At 39.6% G+C, this 24,764-nt stretch overlaps 1 protein-coding gene across 3 annotated transcripts in view; it reads left to right on the top strand.

Annotated features, from left to right (window-relative positions):
* Window positions 1–24,764, top strand: part of SHROOM2 (shroom family member 2) — a 161,883-nt gene that overhangs the window by 67,964 nt on the left and 69,155 nt on the right. For all 3 annotated transcript variants that reach the window (XM_042456497.1, XM_042456496.1, XM_042456498.1), the window contains exon 2: window positions 3,731–3,882. In XM_042456497.1, the coding sequence (XP_042312431.1) occupies window positions 3,731–3,882 (152 nt within the window). The remainder of the gene's footprint in view (window positions 1–3,730; window positions 3,883–24,764) is intronic.

Genomic DNA, 24,764 nt, shown 5'->3' with positions numbered 1-24,764 from the left:
GTAAATATTAATATGGAGGAAAAGATTTTCCTTCTGATATAATTGCATGTTCTGCTAAACTCCTCCAAAGGAACTGAGTAAATAGCTCAAGGCGTTTGACAATAGTATGATCTCCTCTGCTTCTTTTGAGTAAAATGTATATTATACATAGTAATTTGATATGGCAAGGGATGCGTATGCATGGATTAAAAAAATAACCAGAACCACTGTAATGTTAAATAGTACAAAACTAATAGGCACTTGTTCCTTCTAATGAAGATTTCCTTTGAGATCTGATAACCTAAATGTTCTTCTAGTATAATTGAAAGAATTTGTATTTCTCTCCACAAAATACATTGGCATGCAGACTTTTCTAACAGGGAACCATATTTTAAGAATTATGTTAAACTGGTATTCCTCAAGAAATCACCAGCCCACCTTAAAAAAAAGATTTATCCCCTTAAATGTTCCTTTCTCATTATAATTAAATGGGAAGGGAGAGAAATGTGCTTGGTTGCAAGCAAAATGTGTTTGATTTCTAACCAGGCTTACTTGTGACCTGCAGTTACTCTGAGCACTTCTGCAGATGGATGCCTGTGGGCCGCCAATGTGTCCGTGTTCCCACCCCCTGCTGAAGTATGATGCTTAGAGGGGGGGGGGGTAACAAAATGCTCCCTGCTCTGAACTCAATGTATTGCCAACCTTAAAAACAAAAATAAACAGCCTCCCAGGGAACAATAAACATTCCTTGCAGTCCTAGGAGATGAATTCTCTTTAAATCAGCATAGCACAAAGTCTCTTAAGTTTTGATTCCTGGCATAGCTATGGTCCAGTTAGGCTGGTAAATTTTAAACTCTTGAGTCCTGCAACTGATTTGTTTGTTAACTATGTATGTTCAGTGCTGGACCTCTGATCCTCATAATGCTTTGGAAGAAATGGGTTATATACTAGGTACATGCTCTCTTTCAGTTTCTCCCATCTCTAAAAGTTATTCCTGATTTACACTTTCTCGGTACTTCAAGGGTCCGTCTTAATGTTGTTTGCATTAGGTCCCAGATCACAGCTTCTTTGCATTAGAAACCAGCTCTGTCATTAGGCAGAATGAGGGCTGAGATGCCATGACAGAACAGTAAATTTCTTCATTTATGAATATACTGTGGTAGGGTAATTCTTGTTTTTACTGCCAGAGATGGGGGGCTGCTGTTTGTTGATTTTTCTGTATCGCCTGCCCAAATAACTTTGTTTTGGATAGTGTGGTTCTTTAGTTCAGCACCAACTCCCAGCCATTCTTTATTCCTTATCCTCAGGCAATAATTGGATTAGTTAGCCATGTCAGCACTCTTTGGAGCTCATATAGAAATGCATTAAAATAAAAAATGAAAATGTTACCCTTGGGAGGGTCAGGATCCAGGATTCTCCAGGTACCTTTCCAACTTCAGGTTACCAGAGTTGTCAGCCTTTTACATACATATATTCATGGTGGATCTGTAAAAAAGTGTATCCCTGTCTTGCATGCTCCAAAACGGAAATGAGAAGATTTAAAAAACAACTCAAGTAGGCCTCGGATCATGCTGAAAGATTTGCTGTACAGCCAGATGTTAACTTCAGCTTGGGGGTTATGCAGGGGTATTAAGAAAGATGTTCCACATAATTTTGCAAAAGCAAAAAAGCTTTTCTCCCTACAGATACTTGTCATATTTCATTAGGTAAAGGAATCCAGAACAATGTTCCAGAGGTTGAACAAAAGCCTCAGAGAAGAAAATATGCCATATTTTTCAAAGATTTGTTCTGAATAAGTTTAGTTTTCTGAAGACAAAGGGATATATCAAATTTAACACTAGCAAAATGAAAATTTCCACTGGCACAATTGCGCTGGATTAGATTTTTACAGATGTGGTTGCGCAAAGCAACTAGTTACACCAGAGGTTGTGTAATGAGTTGCACAAAAAGTTGTTCAACCACTCGCAAACTAATTGTGCAATAAAAACTAAAAACAATTCTACTTTGCACTAACTCTGAAAATGTGTTATCATCAGCACTTTGGCCCTTTTGCTAGTGCAATGACACAATCTCAGATACAGATCTGGGACAAGATCAGAATAGAACCAGGCTACACATGTACAATAAGAGGGGAAGCCCATTCAATGTACACTTCAAATCAGATGCCCTTAATATCCTACTTACATATTGACATTGATATTGACACACTTATGCAATATAATTATAATGACATTATGCTAGCTCACTCTGCAATGGACAGACTAAAAGGTAACATGTTGTGGAAACTGAATTCCAGAAGGTGGAGCTGGGAAAACTCAAATTATTTCCTTCAACCAACACCACCAGTAGTTTGCCTGGATTAAACTTCTGTTTGTACACTGACACCTATTCCATCACTTATCTCCCTAATCAAGCTGGGTTTTGTTGAAAAGACAGATATCTTATCTGCATGCTAAGTATACCACATCCTAAGGTTCAGTCACAGTGGCACTGGCAACAAGTAAAATGACAGGTGGAACAGGAAAGTATCTCAGTAAAAATTGGTCCCCAACACTAGATAATGCAATAATCCCCTTCCAATTTCAAATTAAAGAAAATAAATGTCAGTATAAACTCTTATAGCAAACCAGCTTTTTGAATTAGTGTAGAACATATTTGAACTGGGTTGGTGGATGTAACATTAGATCTGAGCTTTGTGGTACTCTTGGATCTGGTGCTGCTAGTAATCAGGAGTGCCTTTTCTTCATTTTAGACTGATTTTCTAACTGGGCCATTCCCAGGGTAAGACAAATCCAGCAGCCATCCCATATGCCTTGATCATATCCAAACTAGATTATTGTTATGTAGTCTATGTAGGTTTTGATATGGAATACCTTCCAGGTTACCAATTTGAGAAACTATACAGATTATATAATTCTATGTATACATAAATTTTAAAAAATAAATTTTATTGTATCTCTTAAAAATTACAAAATCACATAAACTAACATTTTATCATAAATAAAAATGTATATACAATACTTTACTTTACACAATAAGACAATGACACCACATTGCCTACACAAAATCTAACTGTTCATATTCAAATGAAATATATTTCCTGGCAATAATACATCTTATTACATTTCTCTTTAATTCTCTCTATATATGTTTTCTTCTTATTTTTCCATACTTTTCCTATCTTGCATTTATTATTATTATTATTAACCTTTATTTATAAAGCGCTGTAAATTTACACATTCTTACATACTATTGAAAATATCACTCCGATCAAATAATAGTTAGAAAATAAAAATTATTCACGTATTTAATTAGATTGACTAAACTAGGAAATATATTATTTATTTATACATAACTTTTGGTGACTTCCATGAAAATGTTGCTGTGATCTTTAAAGCCTAAATGTTCTGCGATCAGGATTTCCTATGGATGACTTGTTCCCATATAAACTTATCTTCTTGCTTAGCTTATCACATGAAGTTCAGCTTGATGTACAGCTGTCACTTAATATTCAGTAGATCTTTCCCTTCTTTTGAGGAAGACCTACTTGATTTCCTTATTATTAGGATTTAAGGTAGCATTTCCCAACTCTGTGGTTTCCAGGATTTGAGAGTCAAATTGAAGTACATAGGATGCTTTGGCTCCCTCCTGTCTTCCTTTCTTTAAAATGTCAATGTTTTGTTACTGTTAACTTGCAGAGTAAGCTACTTTGGCCTCTCTTCACAATTTCCTACTTATTTTTATTTTTCAGATTGAAGAAGGCAGTAAAGCTGCAGCTGCTGACAAGCTGCTGGCTGGAGATGAAATTATCAGTATCAATGATGTAGGCCTTTCTGGGTTCCGGCAAGAGGCTATCTGCTTAGTGAAAGGCTCACACAAGACTCTAAAGCTTGTGGTGAAAAGGTAAGATCATAATTCACAATAACAAGAACAAAGTTCTAGTTTTGCTTGAGGCTGTTGAACGATTCTCTTACTCTTAGCTTCATATATTTCTAACTATGGTCTTGAAACTGACCAAAATCTAAACTGTCTCAGCTAGATAAACTGGGTTCATGGTGATTTATTAATTTTATTGATTTATTTATTTTAATCTCTTTTTGAAAATAGAATCTGCATTCCTTTATGAATACGTTATCACATGGCTGATTCCTGTGGACAAAGAACTATTTTCTGATTTGTTTGTTAAAACATTTCCACTAATTTTGTTTCATTTTCCAGGAGGTTGTAAAAGCCAAAGATTTTGCAGAGTTGTTCTGTAGCAATTTTTAGTTGAAAAAGCTTGTAGGATTAAAAGCTGGAGCATACACACATCATTTCATTTCAAGGGAGCCTTGAGAACTCTTTAGGTTTAGGTGTACTGTTCATCCTAACCCCTTGTGCCAGTATCTAAATAGCCATACCTACTTAAGTGCTGTGTAGCTTTATCATAGTTATAGTAGGGCCTCACTGTCTATGAGCTTGCCACCCATAAGTATCTGCAGATGGCAAGCCCCATTGTCCCCAATGTCACTCTGCATGCATATGACTCTACTATTGGCCGCATGCATGTAACACTGCCATTAGATACAAAAGGACTTGAGGTCTCTTTTTTTTCCATATCTGCCCGGGCTGTGTGTGACCAGAACAGATCCCTGATGGATACAAAGGCCCAACGTACAGTGACATAGATTAGGGTGAGATAATTTTGACCTTCTCAATGTTCTTCAGCGCAACTGTATTGAGTTGGCTAAGGCTGATTGGAGTTACAGCCTGGCATCTAGAGCAGGGGTAGGCAACCTTTTTGAGCTGGGCGCACTCCTCGCCTGCGCAGGTGGCCCCGCGGGCTTCTTCCCAGCCTCTGAGGGGGCCTCGGCCTCCACAGAGGCTGGGAAGGCGCGGGGGGGGGGATTCCTCCATGTAAAAAAAGGTCCCTACATTGAAAATGTTGTCCTACAATTGTCCCGGTTTGGATGTCCTGACTTATGGCAACCCTACCCCCGCCGCAGCTTCCGCACCGCTCCAGGTGCCATTTGATGCGGCCCCCAGTTGTCTGAGGGACTGCACCCAGCCCCCAGCTCAAAAGGTTGCTACCCCTGCTCTAAGAGCCAGGCTGTAACTCCAATCAGCCTTAGCCAACTCACTACAGTTGCAGCTGAAGAACATTGAGAAGGTCAAAATATCTCACCCCTAATCTATGTCCAGTACAGTTGGGCCTTGTATCATCAGGGATCTGTTCTGGTCACACACAGCCCGGCAGATATGGAAAAAAAGAGCCAAGGCCCCCTCAGAGGCCAGGGAGGAGCCCGCGGGGCACGCGCGATCGCAGGCGGTCTCCTCACTCCTTCCCAGCCTCTGTGGAGGCCGAGAATGAGGGAGGAGGCCGCAGGGAGGCGGAGAGGGTGGCATGGCCGTGCACAGGAGGCACCGCCTCCACCTCGCCTCCTCCGCCCCAGGCCTCGCTGCCCTCCTCTTCCTCCACCTCCTCCATGTGGCCATGTGGGGGCGGCAATCGGCGGGGGTGGCAATCGGCGGCAGGAGCGGGCTGAGGTTGGTCCCAAGGCCTCGCCAGGCCGGATCCGGCCCATGGGCCTTAGATTGCCGACCCCTGATCTAGAGGAGCCAAATTGCCCACCTCTGCCACAGGTTGAAATGGCTGTAAAAGTGTGGAAAAGTTACTTTTTGGACCACATAATCCCCCAGCCAGCGTTGATAGGGGATCCTGAGATTTTGAGATCTGGTATAAAAAGACCCTGTATAGAATGGGAAAATGCTTGCTACTTGCTATGGAAACCTAAGGAGGTCTACAGCATATACTTAGCAATCTCAAACCAACACGTTTTCAACCCCGCTTGTATACTTTGGCTGTATCCCATCCATGCTTCTCCTCTTCCTTGTGTAAGTTCTATAATTATTATTATTTTCCAACTAAGAGCAATCTCTCAAGATATATCTTTGGGGTTTAAATTAAGAGTCATAAAGTGTCCATGACAGGTGATCGCTAGGCCCTAGGTCTTCCACATCCAAAGTTAATGAATTCCATGCCTTTTCTTCTAACACCCATGAAACAACATTTTTTTGTCAGCATTGTTGCATAACAAAGATTGGGAAAGGTAGCTGTCTGTAACCTGATGCCACTAAATAAGAAATAACAAATTCTTCAGTGCCTGTATTAATACATACATAGATTATGCATTAATAAGTTCCATAACTTAAGGGAAAAATCATAACAGAACTAAAACTGTCATTGAACTTAATGGCCAAAATCCTATTGTTAATTCCATGTAAAATAGACTCACTGAATCAGTGTCAATTTACATAAATTCCTTTCATTCAACAGGTCTATTTTAGTTAGGAATCTTTTCTAAATAAAGCTTGCCAAAAAAACCCTATGATAGGGCTACCATTAAGATGGAGTCAACTTGAAGGCGCATAACAACAACAACAACAACATGTGAGTCAGGACTAATAGGTTTAGATCAGTCAAATTTACTTTTTAGTAAAGTATGCATGGGCTTTTATTTTTAGGCTCCTGAAAAGTCTGTTTTGTTCTCATGTTTTTATCAAGAGAAAATAATATATATATGTATGTATGAATGTATGTGTGTATGTATTTATAGTACTGTATTTCTGTATCACCACCCAGCTCACAAGGGCTTCCAAGGTGATGAACAAATAACAACCAATTAACACAATGCAAAAATAAAAACATTTTAAAAATGTTTTTTAAAAACTCCTGAAATGAGTCTAAAACAACCTTAGAATGCAGTTTTAAAACAGCTAAAGCAGCAATTTTAAATAGCTGAATGCCCTGAGGAACAGTACTCTTTTGGCTTCCCATTGGAAATTTAAAAGAGATGGGGTAAGCCTAACTTTTTTGGGTAGGGAGTTATATGGTGGAGGCACTGCTACAGAGTAAGCCCTGTTATGTGTACCCACCAACTTAAGTTCATGAGTTGTTGGATGTATGTCATTGAACAGTGAGTTAAATTTGTCTTGTTGTGGAAGGGAGCAACAAATGAAGAACACTAATCATAACAACAGATGACACTGTAAGACATAGTGTGAATAGTTTCAGGGCATTCTACTAAAATAATATATCCCAGGAACCAATAAATTATAACAAATTCCCATCTGGACTGTATTATAATTCACAACTCTTTGGTCCTGCACTGGCTTACAGTTTGGAAAAACACACATTTAATGCATCATCTACGCTGTAAGTAATGGAGTAAACTTCAGAATCTGTTTACTTGCTGCCCTTTAAGGCTGCAGACATTCCAAAGTATAATTAATTGTTTTGTGACCTCTCAGCTTCAAAAGAGCTTCCTTTTAGGTATCCAGAGAGTTTCTGCTATGAATGTTCATCATCTTTTTTGATATTTACATAAATGTGTATCTGGATAGTGGTAGGAGATTCTTATTAGCAAGATAGCCCTGGCTTGATTTCCATGGACAGTTTTTGTCATCAGCTGAATGTGTGCTGATAGTGAAGGTGTTAGTTTTCATGCAGGAATTATTACGAAAGGTACTGGAAAAATAGCATGTATAGTGATGGCCTTATATGAATCTGTGGCATTCAGCTATCTCTACAGTACACTCTCCAGTGCTGATCACCCTGTGGGCCAGACTCTAAATCAGAATTCATTGAGGGAAGTTTAAGCTGCTTGACCTTTATATACTATTTAAAGGGCCTTTGTGACCTATAACACACAAGGTGTGTATAACACACAAAGTTAAATGCCTGTACTTCAGCCACTCACTCACAAACCATATGGTTACGAGTTCAGTCCCAGCCAGGGGGCTCAACCTCAACTCAGGCTTGCATTCTTCTGAGGTTGCTAAAATGAGTACCCAGATTGTTGGGAGCAATTAGTATAAATTTTGTAAACCGCCTAGGGAGTGCTTAAATACATCGATAAGCAGTATAGAAATGAACTTGCTATTGCTATGTGGGGTTATGGCCTATTAAGTCCTGTATGGCTATTTGGCAGACCATATATCTCTGTATGAATCAGCCTGAGCTCTGAGACCATCAGGAGAGGTCCTTCTTTCAGTCCCACCACCAATCCCAGTATAATTGATGGGGTTTTGAGAAAAGGCCTTCTTGGTGGCTGCCCCTAGACTCTAGAACTCCCTTCCCTGGCTGAAATCTTTTTATTCAGAGAGATTTTAAAACAGAAAGGGTTTTTTTTAAAGAACAGGCTAGTGGAAGATATATTGTATTAACTGAACTGTTTTAATAGCTTTTCATCTTTTTAATTGCATTTTATTCTTTTGACTTGAGATTGAATTGTTTAATATTGTAAATAGATTAATTCTATTTTAATGCTCACTTTTTGTATGTTTTTAATTGTATTGTTCTTTTAAATTGTGAGCTCCTTTAAGTCTCAGTTTTTTGGGGGAAGTGGGATAACAACAATAACAACAGTTGCTGCTGCTGCTGCTGCTAATATTGCTAATACTGCAAATACTACTACTAACAACAATAATACCAGCAGAAGCAGCAGCCCTACATAACCTGGGTCAGACTATATCTCATATGGCTTGTTTGGGCCACAAAATCCTGAGGAGAAGCTATCTCTTGGGTCTATTAGTTTCACAGCCATGGCTAGTGAGGATATGAGATAGCTGTCCCAGTCTCTGAAACATCCTTTCAGTGGAGATTAGAATAGCTTCCTCTTTGCTGGGTATCTTCACATTTAAATACAAAGGAAGAGGAAAGCAGGAAAATACATTTTTATTCTAACAGAACTTTTAGAACTGTGTGTGTTATCTGCCTTCAAGTTGTTTCCAACTTACAGTGACCCTAAGGTGAACTGATCAAGTTTCTTCAGAGGAGGTTTGCCATTGCCATCCTCTGAGGCTAAGTGTGACTTGCCGAGGGTCACATAGTGGATTTACATGGATTCATAGCCTGCTCTCCAGAGTCATAGTCCAACACTCAAACCACTAGGCCATGCTAGCTTTCATTTCAGAACTAAAGGTATTTTTAAAAAGAAAATTTAAGAGAGTGCTGTACTTTTAAAATTATATTGTCTTTTAACACTGATTTTTATTATTTATTGTTTTTTAGAAGTCCCAGTTTGGGGATTATGGGATTGGTGATCGTTGTTTTGCATAGCATGGGCTAGGAGAATCTTTGGACTGCCAGATATTTTGGATTACAGCTCCTGTGATCCTTTATCATTGACCATGCTCTTTGGAGCTGCTGGGTGTTGAAGTCCAAAACATATGTATCTGTCCTTAGTACAGTGAGAATGAACAGAAAAATGCCTTCCTCTTCCTCTGTATTTAAATGAGAAGATACCCAGTGAAATTAATGAGGAGCAGATTCAGAAGGAATAGAATTTTTATATTGCCTAGTTTATGTATGTGTATATATGTGCCTTCAAGTGATTTGCTGACTTATAGCATCCTCATGTATCCGTATGGTTTTTTTAAGGCAAGGAATACTCAGACGTGGTTTTGCCATTTGCTTATATGCTATTAAAATGCAGTTATTTTGAGCAGATATTTTACTGAAGGGAGGGAGCATCCAGCCTCCTTTCCCAGTGGGATAGCTGTCTTCTCAAGGCAGCTACCCTGGGGGGGAGGGGAAGGGGGGATAGATGCTCCTCACCCTTTCCCCGGTGGGATAGCTGCCTTGGGAAGGCAGCTTTTCCCTCCGGGAAAGGGGCAGGGAGCCAATTAAAGGAATGGGAGGACAGGGGAGGAAGAGAAGTGCATGCCTGCTCCTTTTGCCCCGCCTACCCATCCCTTTAACTGGCTTCCTTATGGGTTTTTTTAGTGGTTTTTCCACATTTGCAGGGGTCTTGCACCCCTAACCCCCACAAACGTGGAAGGCCAACTAGTTTACTACTTGTTTTCTGAGTCATGAAGAGGGAATTGTGTGACTACCTGAGAGAGAAAATTTTGATTTACTCATACATGCAATAGTTACTACTCGAAAGAGCTTGCAGGTATTTCAGTATAATATGGAGGAGATTTGAAACAATGATCTCATTTAGATACCTTAGAATATGTTATCTATTAATAGTAACATCATTTCATTTTTCCATTTTTGGAAAGCAATTGGATTGTACCAACATATTTATTTGCAGTTGAGACAATATGATTAACAATTGATCCATCCTCATAGAACACCTTTTCCTTTCTTGTCTTCTTCCTTTCTTCCTTTTGGTAACTTCAAGGCATTTTCCTAAAAAAGCACTTTCACTCAAACCTAACTGCAATAAGAAAATGCACCGGACTACTTCTCTTCATGTAAGTTTTTATTTTGTCAAAAATTGTACCAAACGTCTTGGATAAGGAGTACAAATTTGACATATTCATACCATTATTAAAAATTAGCCATTAGTTAGAAATTAGTAATTATTATATACCAATCCATTCTCTTTCCCCTAAACATCATATTATTTTCTCATCCTTCAAAAATCACCAGATACTGGTTGAGAGCCTGCATCAGAGTTTATGATGCGTACCTTTATGATGATGTAGCTACGTCTCTTACACAATACAGAAACCTTCCATTGAATTGTGACAACATTCATTAGGGCACTATGTATAGTGCCCTGTGGTACAACAGGACCATAGTGCAGTGGGGCCCAGAAGACTGTTAACCCTGTTTTGCACTCTCTATGTTTGAAGTTCCCATTTGAAAATAACCCTGCCTTTTTAACCATCTCCTCAGTTGTTCCGCTGCTTTTCTGTTTGAAACTAGATAATGAAAAACAGATCTGGGACTGTGTTCAATCATTTATTTCTACAGGGAACAGCCTAACACAGTCCAGACTGCTATTGAATTGCAAGTGCAAAGGAAGAACTAAAAGTGCATAATTTAGACAGGTGTGTGAAAATGCAAGCATTGTGTATAATACACAAACATGTAGTGTATTGTTAAAGAACTTTTAGAAGATATTCTATAAACCCTTTTCCCATTGTATAGGTGGGATATAGATTCTGGTAGTCTGTATACTGAAAATTCCAAAGCTAGGTAAGGCAAGCAAAGTAAGCCAAATCCTATTTTGAAAAAGCAAGTCGATGGCAGCCAACTCCAAAAAATTGGCCAACTTAGTCATAGGTTAAGTCAATTTTTTGAAATCCTCTAAGCTGTTATTGAATATTTTTGTGTACAAAGTATGTTCTGTACTACCGTATGGTCAAAAAACTTAAGAAAGAACTTTCTTTTTCTCATTTCAAAAAGTGGAAAACACACACTCCCCCCCCCCCTCTTTCCAACAATTTCAGTCTTCCCCCCCCCAAATTACTTGGCTTCTACTACTGTCCATCATACAGCACTTACAAAGTGGCAGCAGGTGAAGATGGGTGATTAGCCTTCTGCCATTGTCACCTTGATAACAACACGTTGTATAGCTAGGTCACCAATCCTCCTCGTCCTGCTGCTCCCTTTATGTATGTGGTGTACTTTCAAGTTGTTTCTGACTTATGGCAACCCTACCATGGGGTTTTCTTGGCAAGATTTGTTCAGAAGAGGTTTGCCATTGCTTTTCTCTAAGGCTCCTTTTATATCCTGGTCCAAATCAATGCAGTTGGCCCAAGAGTAAATGCAGTTAACCAGTTAGGAACTTGCCATTGACCTCAGCAGCAGACCCTATTTTCTGCCTTTTGAAGACACCAAAACGTTGTTGCCAGAGGTATCAATCAGCCTTACTCTGATTAATGGTAGAACAAGTCCTAAGAATAGACAGTATCTGACCAATAGTCTGACTCCGTACAAAGCAGTTCCCTTATGAAACTGTGTTCCTCTTTGCCCTGCTGCCAAGGATCAGAGCCATTGTAAACATCAGGTGCAGGGTGAGGTACACATTTTTTGCATTGTGGTAGAAGATATACGAGATACAGGTAAAATCCTTGTTGACTATAATCTACTTAGAATCATAGAGTTGAAAGAGATCACAAGGGTCATCCAGTCCAACCCATGCCATGCAGGAACTCTCAATCAAAGCATACCCAACAGATGGCCATTCAGCCTCTGTTTAAAGACATCCAATGTGGGAGACTCCACCACACTCCACTTTACTTCATTTAAACATATGTATTAACACCCTTCCTCCCCCCCCCCCCCCAATACTGTGTAAAGCCCTCTGAAAAACTTTTGGTGAATATATAAATATTCTAAAGAAATAAAATACATTCATTTCTGAGAGCATGCACTCTGGAAGGTTCTTCATCTCCATAGTATGAATGCATACCCAGTACACACATGTGCAAACACAGGCTGCGTCTCCACTGCAGAAGATGCTGTGACACTGCTTTAACTGCCATGGTTCAGTGCTGTGGAATCCTGGGACTTGTAATTTGTTGTGGTACCAGAGATCTCTGACAGAGAAGGTTAAATATCTCACAAGAGTACAAATCCCAGAATTCCATAGCATTGAGCCATTGCTATTGCTATTGAGCCATGGCAGTTAAAGCAGATTCTGGATGGTGTGGGATGGGAGGAGGTCAAAGGGGGCAACACCATGAGTTACTACACTGGGTGATGCCAAACCTAGTGATGTCACTGGCCTACAGCACCTGATATCCATTGGTGGTCTCTCATCAAGTACTAACTAAGGCTGACCCTGCTTAACTCCCAAGATCAGACAGGATCTGGTGCCTTTAGGGCTTTTAGGCCCTTACTTCTGAAATATTTATGGGCTGCAAGAAGCAATCGTTGTACGTAGAACTGCTTATTCTTAGACAGTAGATGAGAAAAGACACACTTTTGTAACACATCATGTGAGTTGTGTTCATTATAGAGGATCATAATTTTATTAAACCGGGAAGTGAATCATGCTGGAAAGGACACTACTTTTATTAACCATGTATTAAAATTGCTTAAGTCATGTTTACCCAGAGATGATTATGAAGGAGGGTCAAGGTTAGCAAGCATGAAATCAACCTTGTTCTTGATTATTTTCTTCATCTATACAGGTTATCACGATGCAGGTGTGTCTGTGTAAGTAAGCATAGCCATGTCAAGAAAGCAGAGACAGGAATTTTGTAATGGAAAGCAACCAGCAAAATTGGCAGAGTGCCCAGACCATTTCTTCTTTTACTTATTTAAAAATCCTCTTTTATAAGATAATGTGTTTCAGTTCTCTAAGAATATGGGTTTTTAAAAGCAAAAAATATAGCCATTCCACAGACACAACTGAAAAACTGAAGGCTGCTTCAGTGTTTAGAAAATTCATCAGGAGAAGGTATTCCATAACTATAAACTGTGTCATTCTGTTCCATTCCCCCCAACACTGGAATTAGCACCAGATGAAAGAAACAGTCCGAATTTTTAAAAACTGTTTTGAGTAAGAGGAAACATGAGAAGAAGGATGAGGACATATTAAGGAGTAATCCAACATCTTTGGGCTAGATCTCACCAAGGAAAGGAAGCAGGCCAAATCTAGAAGACAGCCACCACAAAAATGAGGGAAATTTAACACAGTACTCAGCTTTCTCCTTCTTCCATAGGTTCATTATACAGTGATCTCTTCTCATTGAGTGCTAAGAATGATTTTGGCACAATGCAGTGTGCACTTTGTTAATGTCTGTTTCAGTGTTTGTATCTGTTACTTTTTATGGTCTCAACATTATAATTTCAGAATACATTGTATTTATTGTCAGCACTCTGCATAGTTTCTGATGTTCTTAGAACTTTGAATCACTGAGTAATTTTATTTTTCTGAATATTTGGCATTCAATATTATTTTTCAAGTAATCGTTCTTTTGAAGAGAAATGACTTGTGGGTATGGCTTTTTATTGAAACTTTGGTTTATTGATCCAATAAAGAGCTTGCTTATTTATTTATTTATTTATTTATTTATGGTATTTATACCCCGCCCATCAGCCCTAATGGCTATCAGAGCGGTTTACAATTATTATTTTTAATTAGACAGTTCCCTGCCCTCAGGCTTACAATCTAAAAGATTATGTCAATATATCACTGTTATACAATACAATGCAAATTGCACAGCACTCCAGATGCTGGACTGCAACACCCAACATTCCTCATCCTTGGCTGTACTGGCAAGGGCTCCTGGAAGTTTCAGTCCAGTAACATCTGAACTATTGTTGTTGTTAACTGCCCTCGAGTCTATCTCGACCCATGGCGACCCTGGGGGTGAGACATCTCCAAGACTCCCTGTCCTTCACTTAGGTCCTGTAAACTCATACCCATGTTCTCCTTAATAGAGTCCATCCATCTAGAATGTGGCCTTCCTCTCTTTCTACTTCCCTCCACCTTTCCAATCATTATTGTTTTTTCCAGTGAGTGACTGGACAGCTGCAGTTTTGTCATCTTGGCTTCCAGGGAGATCTCTAGCTTGATCTGCTCCAGGACCCATTTGCATGTCTTTTTGGCTGTCCATGGGATCCTCAGCACTCTTCTCCAGCACCACATTTCATTTTCTTCCTATTCACTTTCTTCACTGTCCAGCTGCCACATCCATACATGGTAACAGGAAATACAGTGGCATGTGCGATTCTGACTTTTGTGTTTAGTTGTATATCTTTGCATTTTAGAATTTTTTAGTTCTTTCATCGCCACTGTTTCCATTCTTACTCTTCTTCTAATTTCCTGACTGCAGTCCCCATTTCTATCAAGTTTTGATCCTAGGTATGAGAACACTTTTACCACTTCTGTTTCTTTGTTGTCTGAATTTGTCAAGATTCTCCATTATCATTATTTTTATTTTCTTTGTGTTCAGCAATAGGCCTGCCATAGCACTTTCTTCCTTGGTTTTTCTTAGTAGTTTCAGGTTTGGGAGGTATGCTGCTAGTATTATGGTGTCATCTGCATATCTTAAAAAGTTAAAGGTATTCCCCATTGACAAGGCTGTCAAGTTGTGTCCAACCATAGGGGGTGGTGCTCATCTCCATTACTATGCCGTAGAGCCAGCATTGTCAAAGACTACTCTGTGATCATGTGGCCAGCATGATTGCACAGAACTCTGTTTACCTTCCCACCTAAGTGGTACCTATTTATCTACTTGCATTTGCATGCTTTCAAACTGCTAGGTTGACAGAAGCTGGGGCTAGTCAACAGAGTCGGCATCTTAACCACTAGCCACTGCATCCCAGTCTGTATATCTTAGCTTGTTGATATGCCTTCCTCATATTTTCACTCATCCTTCTTCTGTGTCCAAGCCTGCTTTTCTTACAATATGTTCTGCATATACGTTGAACAGGTAGGGTGATAAAATGCAGCCAGGTCAAGAATACCAGTAATTGGTGGGTTTGCAGAACTGCTCATTGGGAAGCATTGATGACATTACTGCAGGCCTGGTGTGGTGCTTAAAGCCTCAGGCTAGAACCTAGGATAGCTAAGACCAAAACCTTCTTGGCTGCAAACCTTATTGGATGTTCTTGGGCCAATGCGTCCTTTTGTCAAACATTTACCAAACTTAAGGATTATTGTTACAATAAAATTGATTAAATCTCCCTGTGATATATCCCTCCTTGAACTTCTCTGTGAAGAAATGGGGTATAACTGGAGTGAATAAAATACAGAGCAATACTCAATCTGCTAGCAGAAAGCTTCATTCCCCAAAAGGGCCGTTGAAGGATGACAGCAAATTTTTGTGCAATTCTACCCATTTTTGTTTTTTGCTCCCATTCCCTATTTAGTGAGTAAATCAAGTCACTAGGTAGTCAAATTAACTAGGAGGCTATCACTATGCTAGTGTCACTTAGCTCTCTGTCTCTCACTTCCATTTGACACAAACCCTGTGTTTGTCCAGCATTTGCCAGGATCAAGGATCTGCTGTGCATGAGCCAACTGGAGTTGAGTCCAAGCAGTACTTTAGGGGTAGTGAATGGTAAACTTTAGGATATCAGAATAATTAGGAGGAGTGATGCTAGAGTTATTGTTCTGTTTCCTTGGCACTGGACAATTTTAAAATGTGATTTCAGTAAATTTTCTCCTCCTCTTAAGAGACTTGAAGCCACAGCCACAGGCATAAACAATTTGTTTGGAAACTTCTTGTACTCAGTAGGGATGGAAACATGGACCTCCCATTTCTGGGAGCCAAAGCAGACAAGTGTTTGGAGAATCCTTAGCCAATTCCTTTTAACAAGCTTTTTTCCTGGAAATTCAGAGTACCACTTATTTTAAGTGTTTTAAAAGAAGACATGACAGTTGCAGAAATAGATAACATCTGTGTGCTATTAATTTCTGGACTTCTCTCTCTTTTCACTTGCGCAGAATTTATGGTAAGGAATTGTTTGGTGGGAACTGCCTTTAAAAACATTTCCCTCATTTCAGGTATTTTAAAAACATATCACACTTTTCAAAACAGAAACCTATCATATGTTGTGCAATGAGAAATAGAATGCTCCCAGATCTCTAAACTTGGCTTGGAAAATCCAAGTCAGACATTCTTGAACTGTAAGTCTTCTCATCCTTGGCCATGCTAACTAGAATTTACAGGAGTTAGAGTCTAAAAACATCTGGAAGACCACAGGTTTTCCTTGGAATGCATCACTACAGTTTAGCAGCATTTTAATGGTCATGGTTGCATCATTCAGAATCCTGGGATTTGTAATTTGGTGAGAGATCTAGGTTCTCTATTGGTTGTTGTTGTTGTTAACTGTCCTTGAGTCGACTAACTCATGGCACCTCTGTGGATGAGACATCTTCAAGCCACTCTGTCTTCAACTTCTCTGCTCAGGTCCTGCAGGTCGGTGTCTTCCCTGATTGAGTCTAACCACCGAGCATGTGTTTTTTCTCTTTCTACTGCCTTCACCTTTCCTAGTATCTTTGTCTTTTCTAATGATTACTTTTTCCTCATGATGTGACCACAGTATGACAGCTTCAATTTAGTCACCTTGGCTTCCAAAGAGAGTTCAGGCTTGGTCTGTTCTAGAACCAACTTGTTTATCATCTTGGCCATCCATGGTAGCTTCAGCACTCTTCTCCAACACCACATCTTGAATGAGTTCATTTTCTTCCCATCAGCTTTTCCCCCACTGTTCAGATCTCACATCCATACATAGTGATACAATGGCTTGGACTATCCTCACTTTAGTGTTTAGTGTTTTCTGTTTGGAGAGCCATAATAAGTGTATTAAACTTCTAAGCAAATAATTCTACTATTTATCTACTGGGAAACAGTTATAAATAGGATGAAGCCATGCCAGTTATAGTAGTATGAAATGACTATAATGAAACAAATCCCTTTATTAAATTTTGCACGTGGAATAGTCTGCTTACTCCATGTTGACCTTTGATGGATCCTGTACACCCCTGGTACCCCTACAGATCCCCCCATTTGTTTGTTTTATAAATAACAATGCAAGAGGGCATGGATTTGACTCTAATCTCTGTTTTACCCATTCTGAACCAGGAGTAAGTGGAACATCTCATAGATTCCCTCCCCCCAGAAATAGTGACAAGGCAAATAAAATGGCATCATGCAACAGGAAGAGCCAAAAATGTCCCTCCAGCCCTGTGTATGTCCACCTTGCCATAGTGTAGAGTGCTCATTTTGTGTTATAGTTTTACTGGAGCAATCCCTCAAGTAACTATTTTTGTCAAAATAATCCTAATGTTTGAGATCTATATTTTCTTTGATCGATACATGAGTGTGCTAAAAATCTAGAGTTTGCTTGTTTCTGCACATGTGATAATAATAATTTGTTTTATTTATATACCGCTATTCCAAAGATCATAGCGGTGAACAGCAAGTAAGCTAATTAGCAAGCAAGCTAATTTGCCCCCAACAGTCTGGGTACTCATTTTAGCGACCTCGGAAGGATGCAAGCCTGAGTCGAGCTTGGGCCCTTTTGCTGGTCTTGAACTCGCAACCTTCTGGTTTTGAGTGAATGGCTGCAGTACAGGCATTTAACCACTGCGCCACCAGAGCTGCTTGCCTGTTGTATTTTGTTTTGTTTTTCCTTTTGGAAGGGGTACTTTGTCCCTCCTTTGTTTGCCATATTACCAATATCACCAAAGTAATGTATTGCAGATTTAGAGTAAAAAGTATTCTTAGCCTACTCACTTCCTAAAATGCCTTTCAATTGTCATAATCTGTTTCTATTGCAAACTCTGCTTCTGAACCATTCAGTTCTTTGCTTAGAGGTGACCCCTGGTGGATATTGTTTTCCTTGACTCAAATGATTTGAATTCCATAAATGTAATAAATTGAATGTTGTCCTAGATAAGAGAATAAAACTAGTTCCAACCCATGTGTGCACTGTTGCCTACATGTAGTAATGTAGGTAACAAAAATATTTCATTGCACTTGTCCTTGCTGGAATAGGGAGAGACCAAGGAACAGGAAGAATGTCTGAATAATGAGTCTACTTCATTGTCCTTTAGCTTCAGAGCTGTATAAAGAAGATGAAGAGAGCAGAAGAAAAAAGAAATGTGGCAGCATCTTTAAGATTTTTATTTTACATGAGCTTTCATGGGTATTAACTTACTTCTTTGCATGCAGTACCGAGTGGTGTTAAGGCCTTAGGTACAGCATAACTATACAGTTGTGGGAATGGGGTAGAATAGGATGTGGAGAAATGCAAATCATGTCCTTTGCCCTAAATTTTCAGAAGGCTATACTGTTAGACCTTTGTCTGGGGGCAAATATATTGATACTTTCTACCTCAAAGAGTAAAGGGGAAATGCATGGACTAATTTGAGGTAGCAAAAAGGAAAAAGGTGTTCTTGGTTCTTCTCCCTTTGTGTTGGTTCTTAGACTTCTTTTCTGGCACAGGATGTGCAAAATTGCAGTTGCTTCTTATATATTATGGATTCAGACAGGGAATAGGTTTGAGGGTTGTCATTAGACACATCTCTGCACAAATGGTATTTCCCATTAGAAAGTACACATGGGTCTAAGTGGATGCAACTACCTGTGTTGGTATAAGATAGCCACAGTCAGATTTCCTGGCCTTCAGTATGTCCCTGATGTGCCCTGGCTGCTTTCCCCAAGTAGTTCTGTACAGCATACGGACTTTGCATTACCCATAGGTTGCTAAATGTGTGGGAAGAGGAAAGGTGGGACGTATTACAGAAAATCAGGCAGGGCATTGGTGCTGCATTCAGAAATGTTCAGCTAATGGAACAAAAATATATTTTACATCTTGGATCTTTTTTACTGTTGCACTAATCTGCAGGTATAAAATGCACTGTGACCACCAGACAAGGTGATGCCCTTTTCCATTTGCTGGCACATGGCAAAGTTTGCCATTCCATTTCTGCATTGGTAGCAATTTGTGTGAAATGATGCCTGGAGAATGGGGGCAGGATGTAAGCTTATCACTACTGAAAGAAGTAAAACTCCTTTTAGGTTTGATAGGTGATCTTTCAATGGTTTCCCCTTCATTGAAGAGGCTAGATTGAGAGCAGAGCCAAGTTACCTGAGGAGTGTACCGTTACAGTATAGTAGTTGCACTGATGTGCTCTAAGTTGGCGTTGTTGTGTAAAGATTTTACTTTGTAACAAAATAAACGTAAGAATTTTGCAGTAGAGTTGAAGACATAAAGGCAGAAATATATACGCACAAAGCGACTGAAAGAGGACAAACTGTTATTTTTTTTAAAAAGGCTTTGAACCTAAAAAAAAGGCCTGCCTGACCTTAATGGGCCCTCTAGAACATGTCAAAATTGTTTTTGATCATCCAGAGATGCTGCATTGCAATTTGAAGCAAACAACTGAGCTTGCAGCTGTTCCTGAACAATCAACCCTTATGAAATACGGATTTCCCATCTGGCGTGGTAGACTATTTTGTCTAGGTCAGTGGTCCAGAAAGACAGAGGAATCAGGCAGGAAAGGCCTATAGTATTTCTAACAATAGCCACATCAGTTGTTGTTGTTTTTCCGAACAGATGCACTCAGTTGTGCTTTAGGCTAGTATCCTTTAAAATAAGAGGAGAAAAAAATGGAATTTCCTGAAAACAGGCTTTGCAGGTGTCATTTTAGGTTAAAAAGATAGCCTTCTCAGTTTAGGATGTACACATTTTAAAAAAAAAAAAGAAAGAAAGAAGCCTGGAAGTGCCTTTTCAAGCCATCTCTTCTGCTGCTGAATTGAGAAGCTATTATTTATGCTGGGATTGCTCAGCAGAATTGTTTTTCTGACTAATCAAAAAATCATTCCTTCCCCTTATGTCATGCACTAATAAGACTTCTTTGTGACACTAATTATATCCGCTAAGCCCACTCACAGGCGGCACACAGATTAAACAGGAGAGGGACAGGCTTTGTTTAGAAGGCACTGGGGATTTCATGCTTTTACCCTGGAATGCAAGCCCCCCCCACCCTTTTTAGCATTGGTTTCTCCTTTCTCGATATTCTTTTGGCCATTATAGTTGAGAATGTGGGTTTATAACAACCATTTTAAACATGTCTCTTGGTTCTAAGTGGGTCCTTTTGTGTAACCAAAGGACAGCTGTGTCTGCATTCCCTCCCCTCTAAGGCTTGCTCTTTTGGAATATTCCATTGACAAGGTATTCCCAAAGGCAGCAGCACCCGATTAGCGCAGCTGTTCCTGGGAGCTCAGTGTTAAATCTTTAGTCAAAGGATTTGGTCCTTGAGAGAAAGGCTTTCTAGTGTGGCATGCATTTTCTCCTAGGCAGTCTTAGATGGGCTGACCCAGGTTGTGGCAGAGGGGTATGTACTTGCACTTGCAATTCCTATAGCAGATCTCATGGTGGAGGAGATTTCAGACTGAAGAGTGCTTTCCATGCTTGTGAAATGTACGTAAAATGTGTAGGGAGCAAGTGATGGTTTTGTTGCATGTTTTACGCAACGTTCCTTTATAACAACTAGTTTTTGGAATTACCTTTTTTGTCAGCGACTCATGTTTGATGTGTGGAAATGTCTGGGCTGATTCAAGTTTATTCTCCCCTCCCCCAAAATGCCTTGCATCAACAGGTTAAGGACAAAAGGAAGGAGGAAGTCCCCGAAGTTGGTCAACCCCCTTGCTTGCTTGATATAAAGTCATGTGGGGAAGAAGCTGCTTTTATGGCAAACTATCAGTGCAAAAATGTCTTTCATCTCGCTGACACATGAGCTGATGTAACTCTTGATAGCAAGGGGGAATGAATGGCATGTTGCCTTGTTTGAAGCCTGTTGAGTTCAGAAGAAACACCCTGTAGTTAGTTTGCTAGGATCCCTGCTATTCTGTTCACATAGTGTGTTAGTATGTAATGTTCCAGCTGCTTCCTATGAAGAACAGAACAAAGATGATGTTATGAAATCAGAATACTAAAGTCCCAAAGCATGGCATTCTCCCTGTTATCTTGATACAAGGGTACTCAGGAACTAGGCTGGTTTTATGCTTCTCTGTTTCTTGGTCTTCTGAGACTCATATACAGTGACTCAAGGGATTAAACTAGCAAAACAATACACCGAGAAGCTAGCAGGAGACTGCTTTTAATTGCTGTACTGCCAGTGATTTGATCAAGGAAATAAACAATTTGTTGCTTCAAAATATTGTTACCTAAAACCTAGGGAAACCTCTTTCAACATTTGTGTGGAGTAGCGTATTGCAAATTGTTTAAGGAAGCTGAAATTTCAACTATAATTGCCCTCTTTCCTTGTTTGAGGGCTAACAAAGGTTATATATGAACTCCTCTCAAATCATGGTGTATGCTGTGTCTCATTACTGTTTGAGTATATTTTGGGCAAAATAAATGTATGTGGTGGGCCACTTCAAATGTTCTTGTGTTAGGAGACGTCAAAGAGTAAGAAAGAATTTGCGGGCCACATTCTGCAAAGTCTTGGGGTCCATTTACAGCACACAATTGTAGCACAGGATGCATCTGCACTGCAAAAATAATCCAATTTGACACCGCTTTAGCTGCCATGACTCATTGCTATGGAATTCTGGGAATTGTAATTTGTTGCACCAGAGCACTCTGACAGAGAAGACTAAATGTCTCCAAAAAACCCTACAATTCCCAGAACTCTGTACTATTTAGTCATGCCAGTTAGAGTGGTGTCAAACTGGATTATTTCTGCAGTGCAGTTTCAATCTTAGAATCCTCAACCAGAGAGCTTTTCTAGTACCTCTGAGGGCCAAACTATAAAACCAAGGATTCCCTAGGACAGAGCCATGGCAGTTAGTGGTATCAAGTGATACAATTCCATAGTGTGAATAGGCCCACAGTCTCCTGGTAAGAGGACACGAAGTAACACAAAACCATATAAATAATCACATTTAACAATGCGGTACATGACCTCATTTTCAAGTAGACAATCTGCTTATTGCTAGCACTGCACCCAGAAATGGTATAGTTTTTGTCCTGGCTATCTGCTGACAAAAGTAGACCCCCTTTGCACCCTCCCCTCTCTTACTTTGCTCTTTCCTTTGCTAGTCACATATTGTTGTTCCGTTCTTCTTAATTTTGAACTATGAGTCAAGCTTTTGAATATTCCCCATCTCCATCCATCCCTATCTCAAGTGGTTGTTTTGCTTTGTTTTTCCCTAGGTTGCATCACAGCTTAATGTTTTTTGTGTTGAAATCAGTCTCCTTGCCTTTTTCAGCTTAACATCACTAACCACATTCACCTAATTAAAAGAGGGAGGAATGCTATGCTCTTTTTCTGGACTGGAAAAGGCTGTGGGAAAGTGCAGTTTGATTCTTTCCTTTGCTGTAGTAGTGTGATGCCACTTTAGCATATTGGAGGGTGTATACCTTTTTTATTTCTTCAACTTATTTAACTAGTTAAATAGCATTAGGAGATACAGCTGTCCAACCTTCTGTAATGTCATGAAAAATTAATACTTCATTAAAGAGTGATAAGCTTTGTGGGTCCAATGTTTTGCACACACACGCACTCACAGACATCATCATCAAGTCACCTGTCAATTTATGGCAACCCCATGAATTTCACAGGGTTTTCTTAGGCAAGGTTTATTCAGAGCTGGCTTGACAGTTCCTCCCTCTGAAATATATCATACTGCACTTGGTATTCATTGGCCATCTCCTATCTATGTACTAACCAGGATCTGGTGCCTTTAGGACATTTAGGCTAGAAATAATTCCCATTGAACTCAGTTGGTCCATACAGAGAGATTGAACTGTTAGAGAAAAGAAGCAGTTTGGACAGGAGAGCAACCCAGCCATGTTGCTTGAGTTCTCCCCTGTTGTGGCAAGAACTGCAATACTGTAAATGAAAAGTTAAGCTTATAGCTGTATATTCCAAGAGAGGTTTCAAGGAATGTAATACATTTAAATTGCTTAATGCTTGGGTTTAAGGCACTGAAAGATAGAGCACTGCCGTTCTTCCTTCCTTCTTAGTGGCACTCATTTAAGGGGTAAACCTGATGCTTTGAAGGTAGCCTTGAATCTCCTTTCATATGAAAATAAACCTGAAAGATCCATTAGGAGGCTGCCCATCTGTCAAGGTGTTTTATTACCATTGAAATACATTGTGCAGTAAGGCTATAGCTCTGTCACTGTTTAAAATATATCAACACAATGCTTTTGAGGCCAATAACACTTAGCCCTTCCACTCACTTAAGCAGAGAAGGAAAGAAATTGTGATCACCTTCAGATCAAGTATCTAGTGATAGATTAATTCAAACTAACAGTTGTGCTTTCGGCTGAGCTTTAGGAAATTAAGTGTATGAACCTACCAAATTATGTCACTTAAAGAAAAGATGTTTTGCATTGCCCTTTTAAGGAGCAGAGCATGCATACAGCCTTCTAACAGCATCCAGATCTCTCAAAAAATAGGCATGCTATTTATGTTGCCATAGATGTGTGATGACGAGTTATTTATTTATTTATTTAATTTGTACTCCGTCTTTCTCCTGGGATGAGAACCAAGGCATGTTACTGCAATTTAAACAAGCTTAAATTAAAATCTTAATTTTACAAGCATTTAAAAATTATTAAATAACAGTATTATTTTTAAATAATACCGAGAGCAAGAGTTTTGAACATTGGACTAGGTCTCTGAAGACAAGGCTTTGAATACCAGTTTAGCCATGGGCATCCAAGTTCATTTCTGAATCCAGGAGTATGCCCAAGATGTGAGCTTGAGATTTCAAGGGGACGTAACCCCATTCAGCACAGGCTGAGTACTTGTCCCTTGATATACCTGGCAACTGACTGAAAATGATGCATTTTCTCTAGCACTGGAGGTGGTGTGGAGATACAGAACAAGTCAGAGTAAATACTTAGGGGACTGACTGGATGTCCTTTCTTCCAGGATTAGAAATCAAATTACACTTGCCCCTTAATTTTTGCAGACTTGGAGTCAGCACTCCTCACCCAGAGAGGGACAAAATGATGCACCTGCCTCTGGCCGTGCCCGTGGGTGCCCCCGGATGCATGCCAGCATTCAAACCTGTGGAGCTTGAATATTGGCAATTTTTCATTTTCGCAGGGATTTTTCATTTCCCCTGTAGAAACAGAGGAGCAACTATAGGACCATTTGTGTACGATACACAAAATGTCTTTAATTTTCAGTGGGCAGAGAAGTTTTCTATACAGAAAAACATAACAGTAGGTCTAAAAGTGTATGGCCTAATAATTTCTAGGAAATAGCATATTTTAGGCAAAATAATTAAACCTGCTCAAATTCCAAATGACTGAGGATGGTAGATTTGGTTAAGTCAGAAAGAGGTTTTTCTGCCCTTGCTGGTTTAGTAAGTCTTGAAGACAGGAAGGGGATGTTAGAGAAAAAGGATCTTTGTGATGGTTGATGTCTCTTGTTACCGGTGGTTCTGGACTGGTACCAACTGGAACAGATGCAGTCTTCTCAGCTACTCAGTATCAAAGTAACTTCCACACAGATTTTCACTCAAATGAGGGTTTATTAACTTTGTTGCTATTTACACTTTACAGCAAGCTACTATAC

Source organism: Sceloporus undulatus, chromosome 3 (assembly GCF_019175285.1).
Source record: "Sceloporus undulatus isolate JIND9_A2432 ecotype Alabama chromosome 3, SceUnd_v1.1, whole genome shotgun sequence".
In the NCBI taxonomy this organism is placed as follows: Eukaryota; Metazoa; Chordata; class Lepidosauria; order Squamata; family Phrynosomatidae; genus Sceloporus; species Sceloporus undulatus.
Note: the sequence above shows the minus strand (reverse complement) of the source record. Positions and strands in the feature narration are given on the sequence as shown.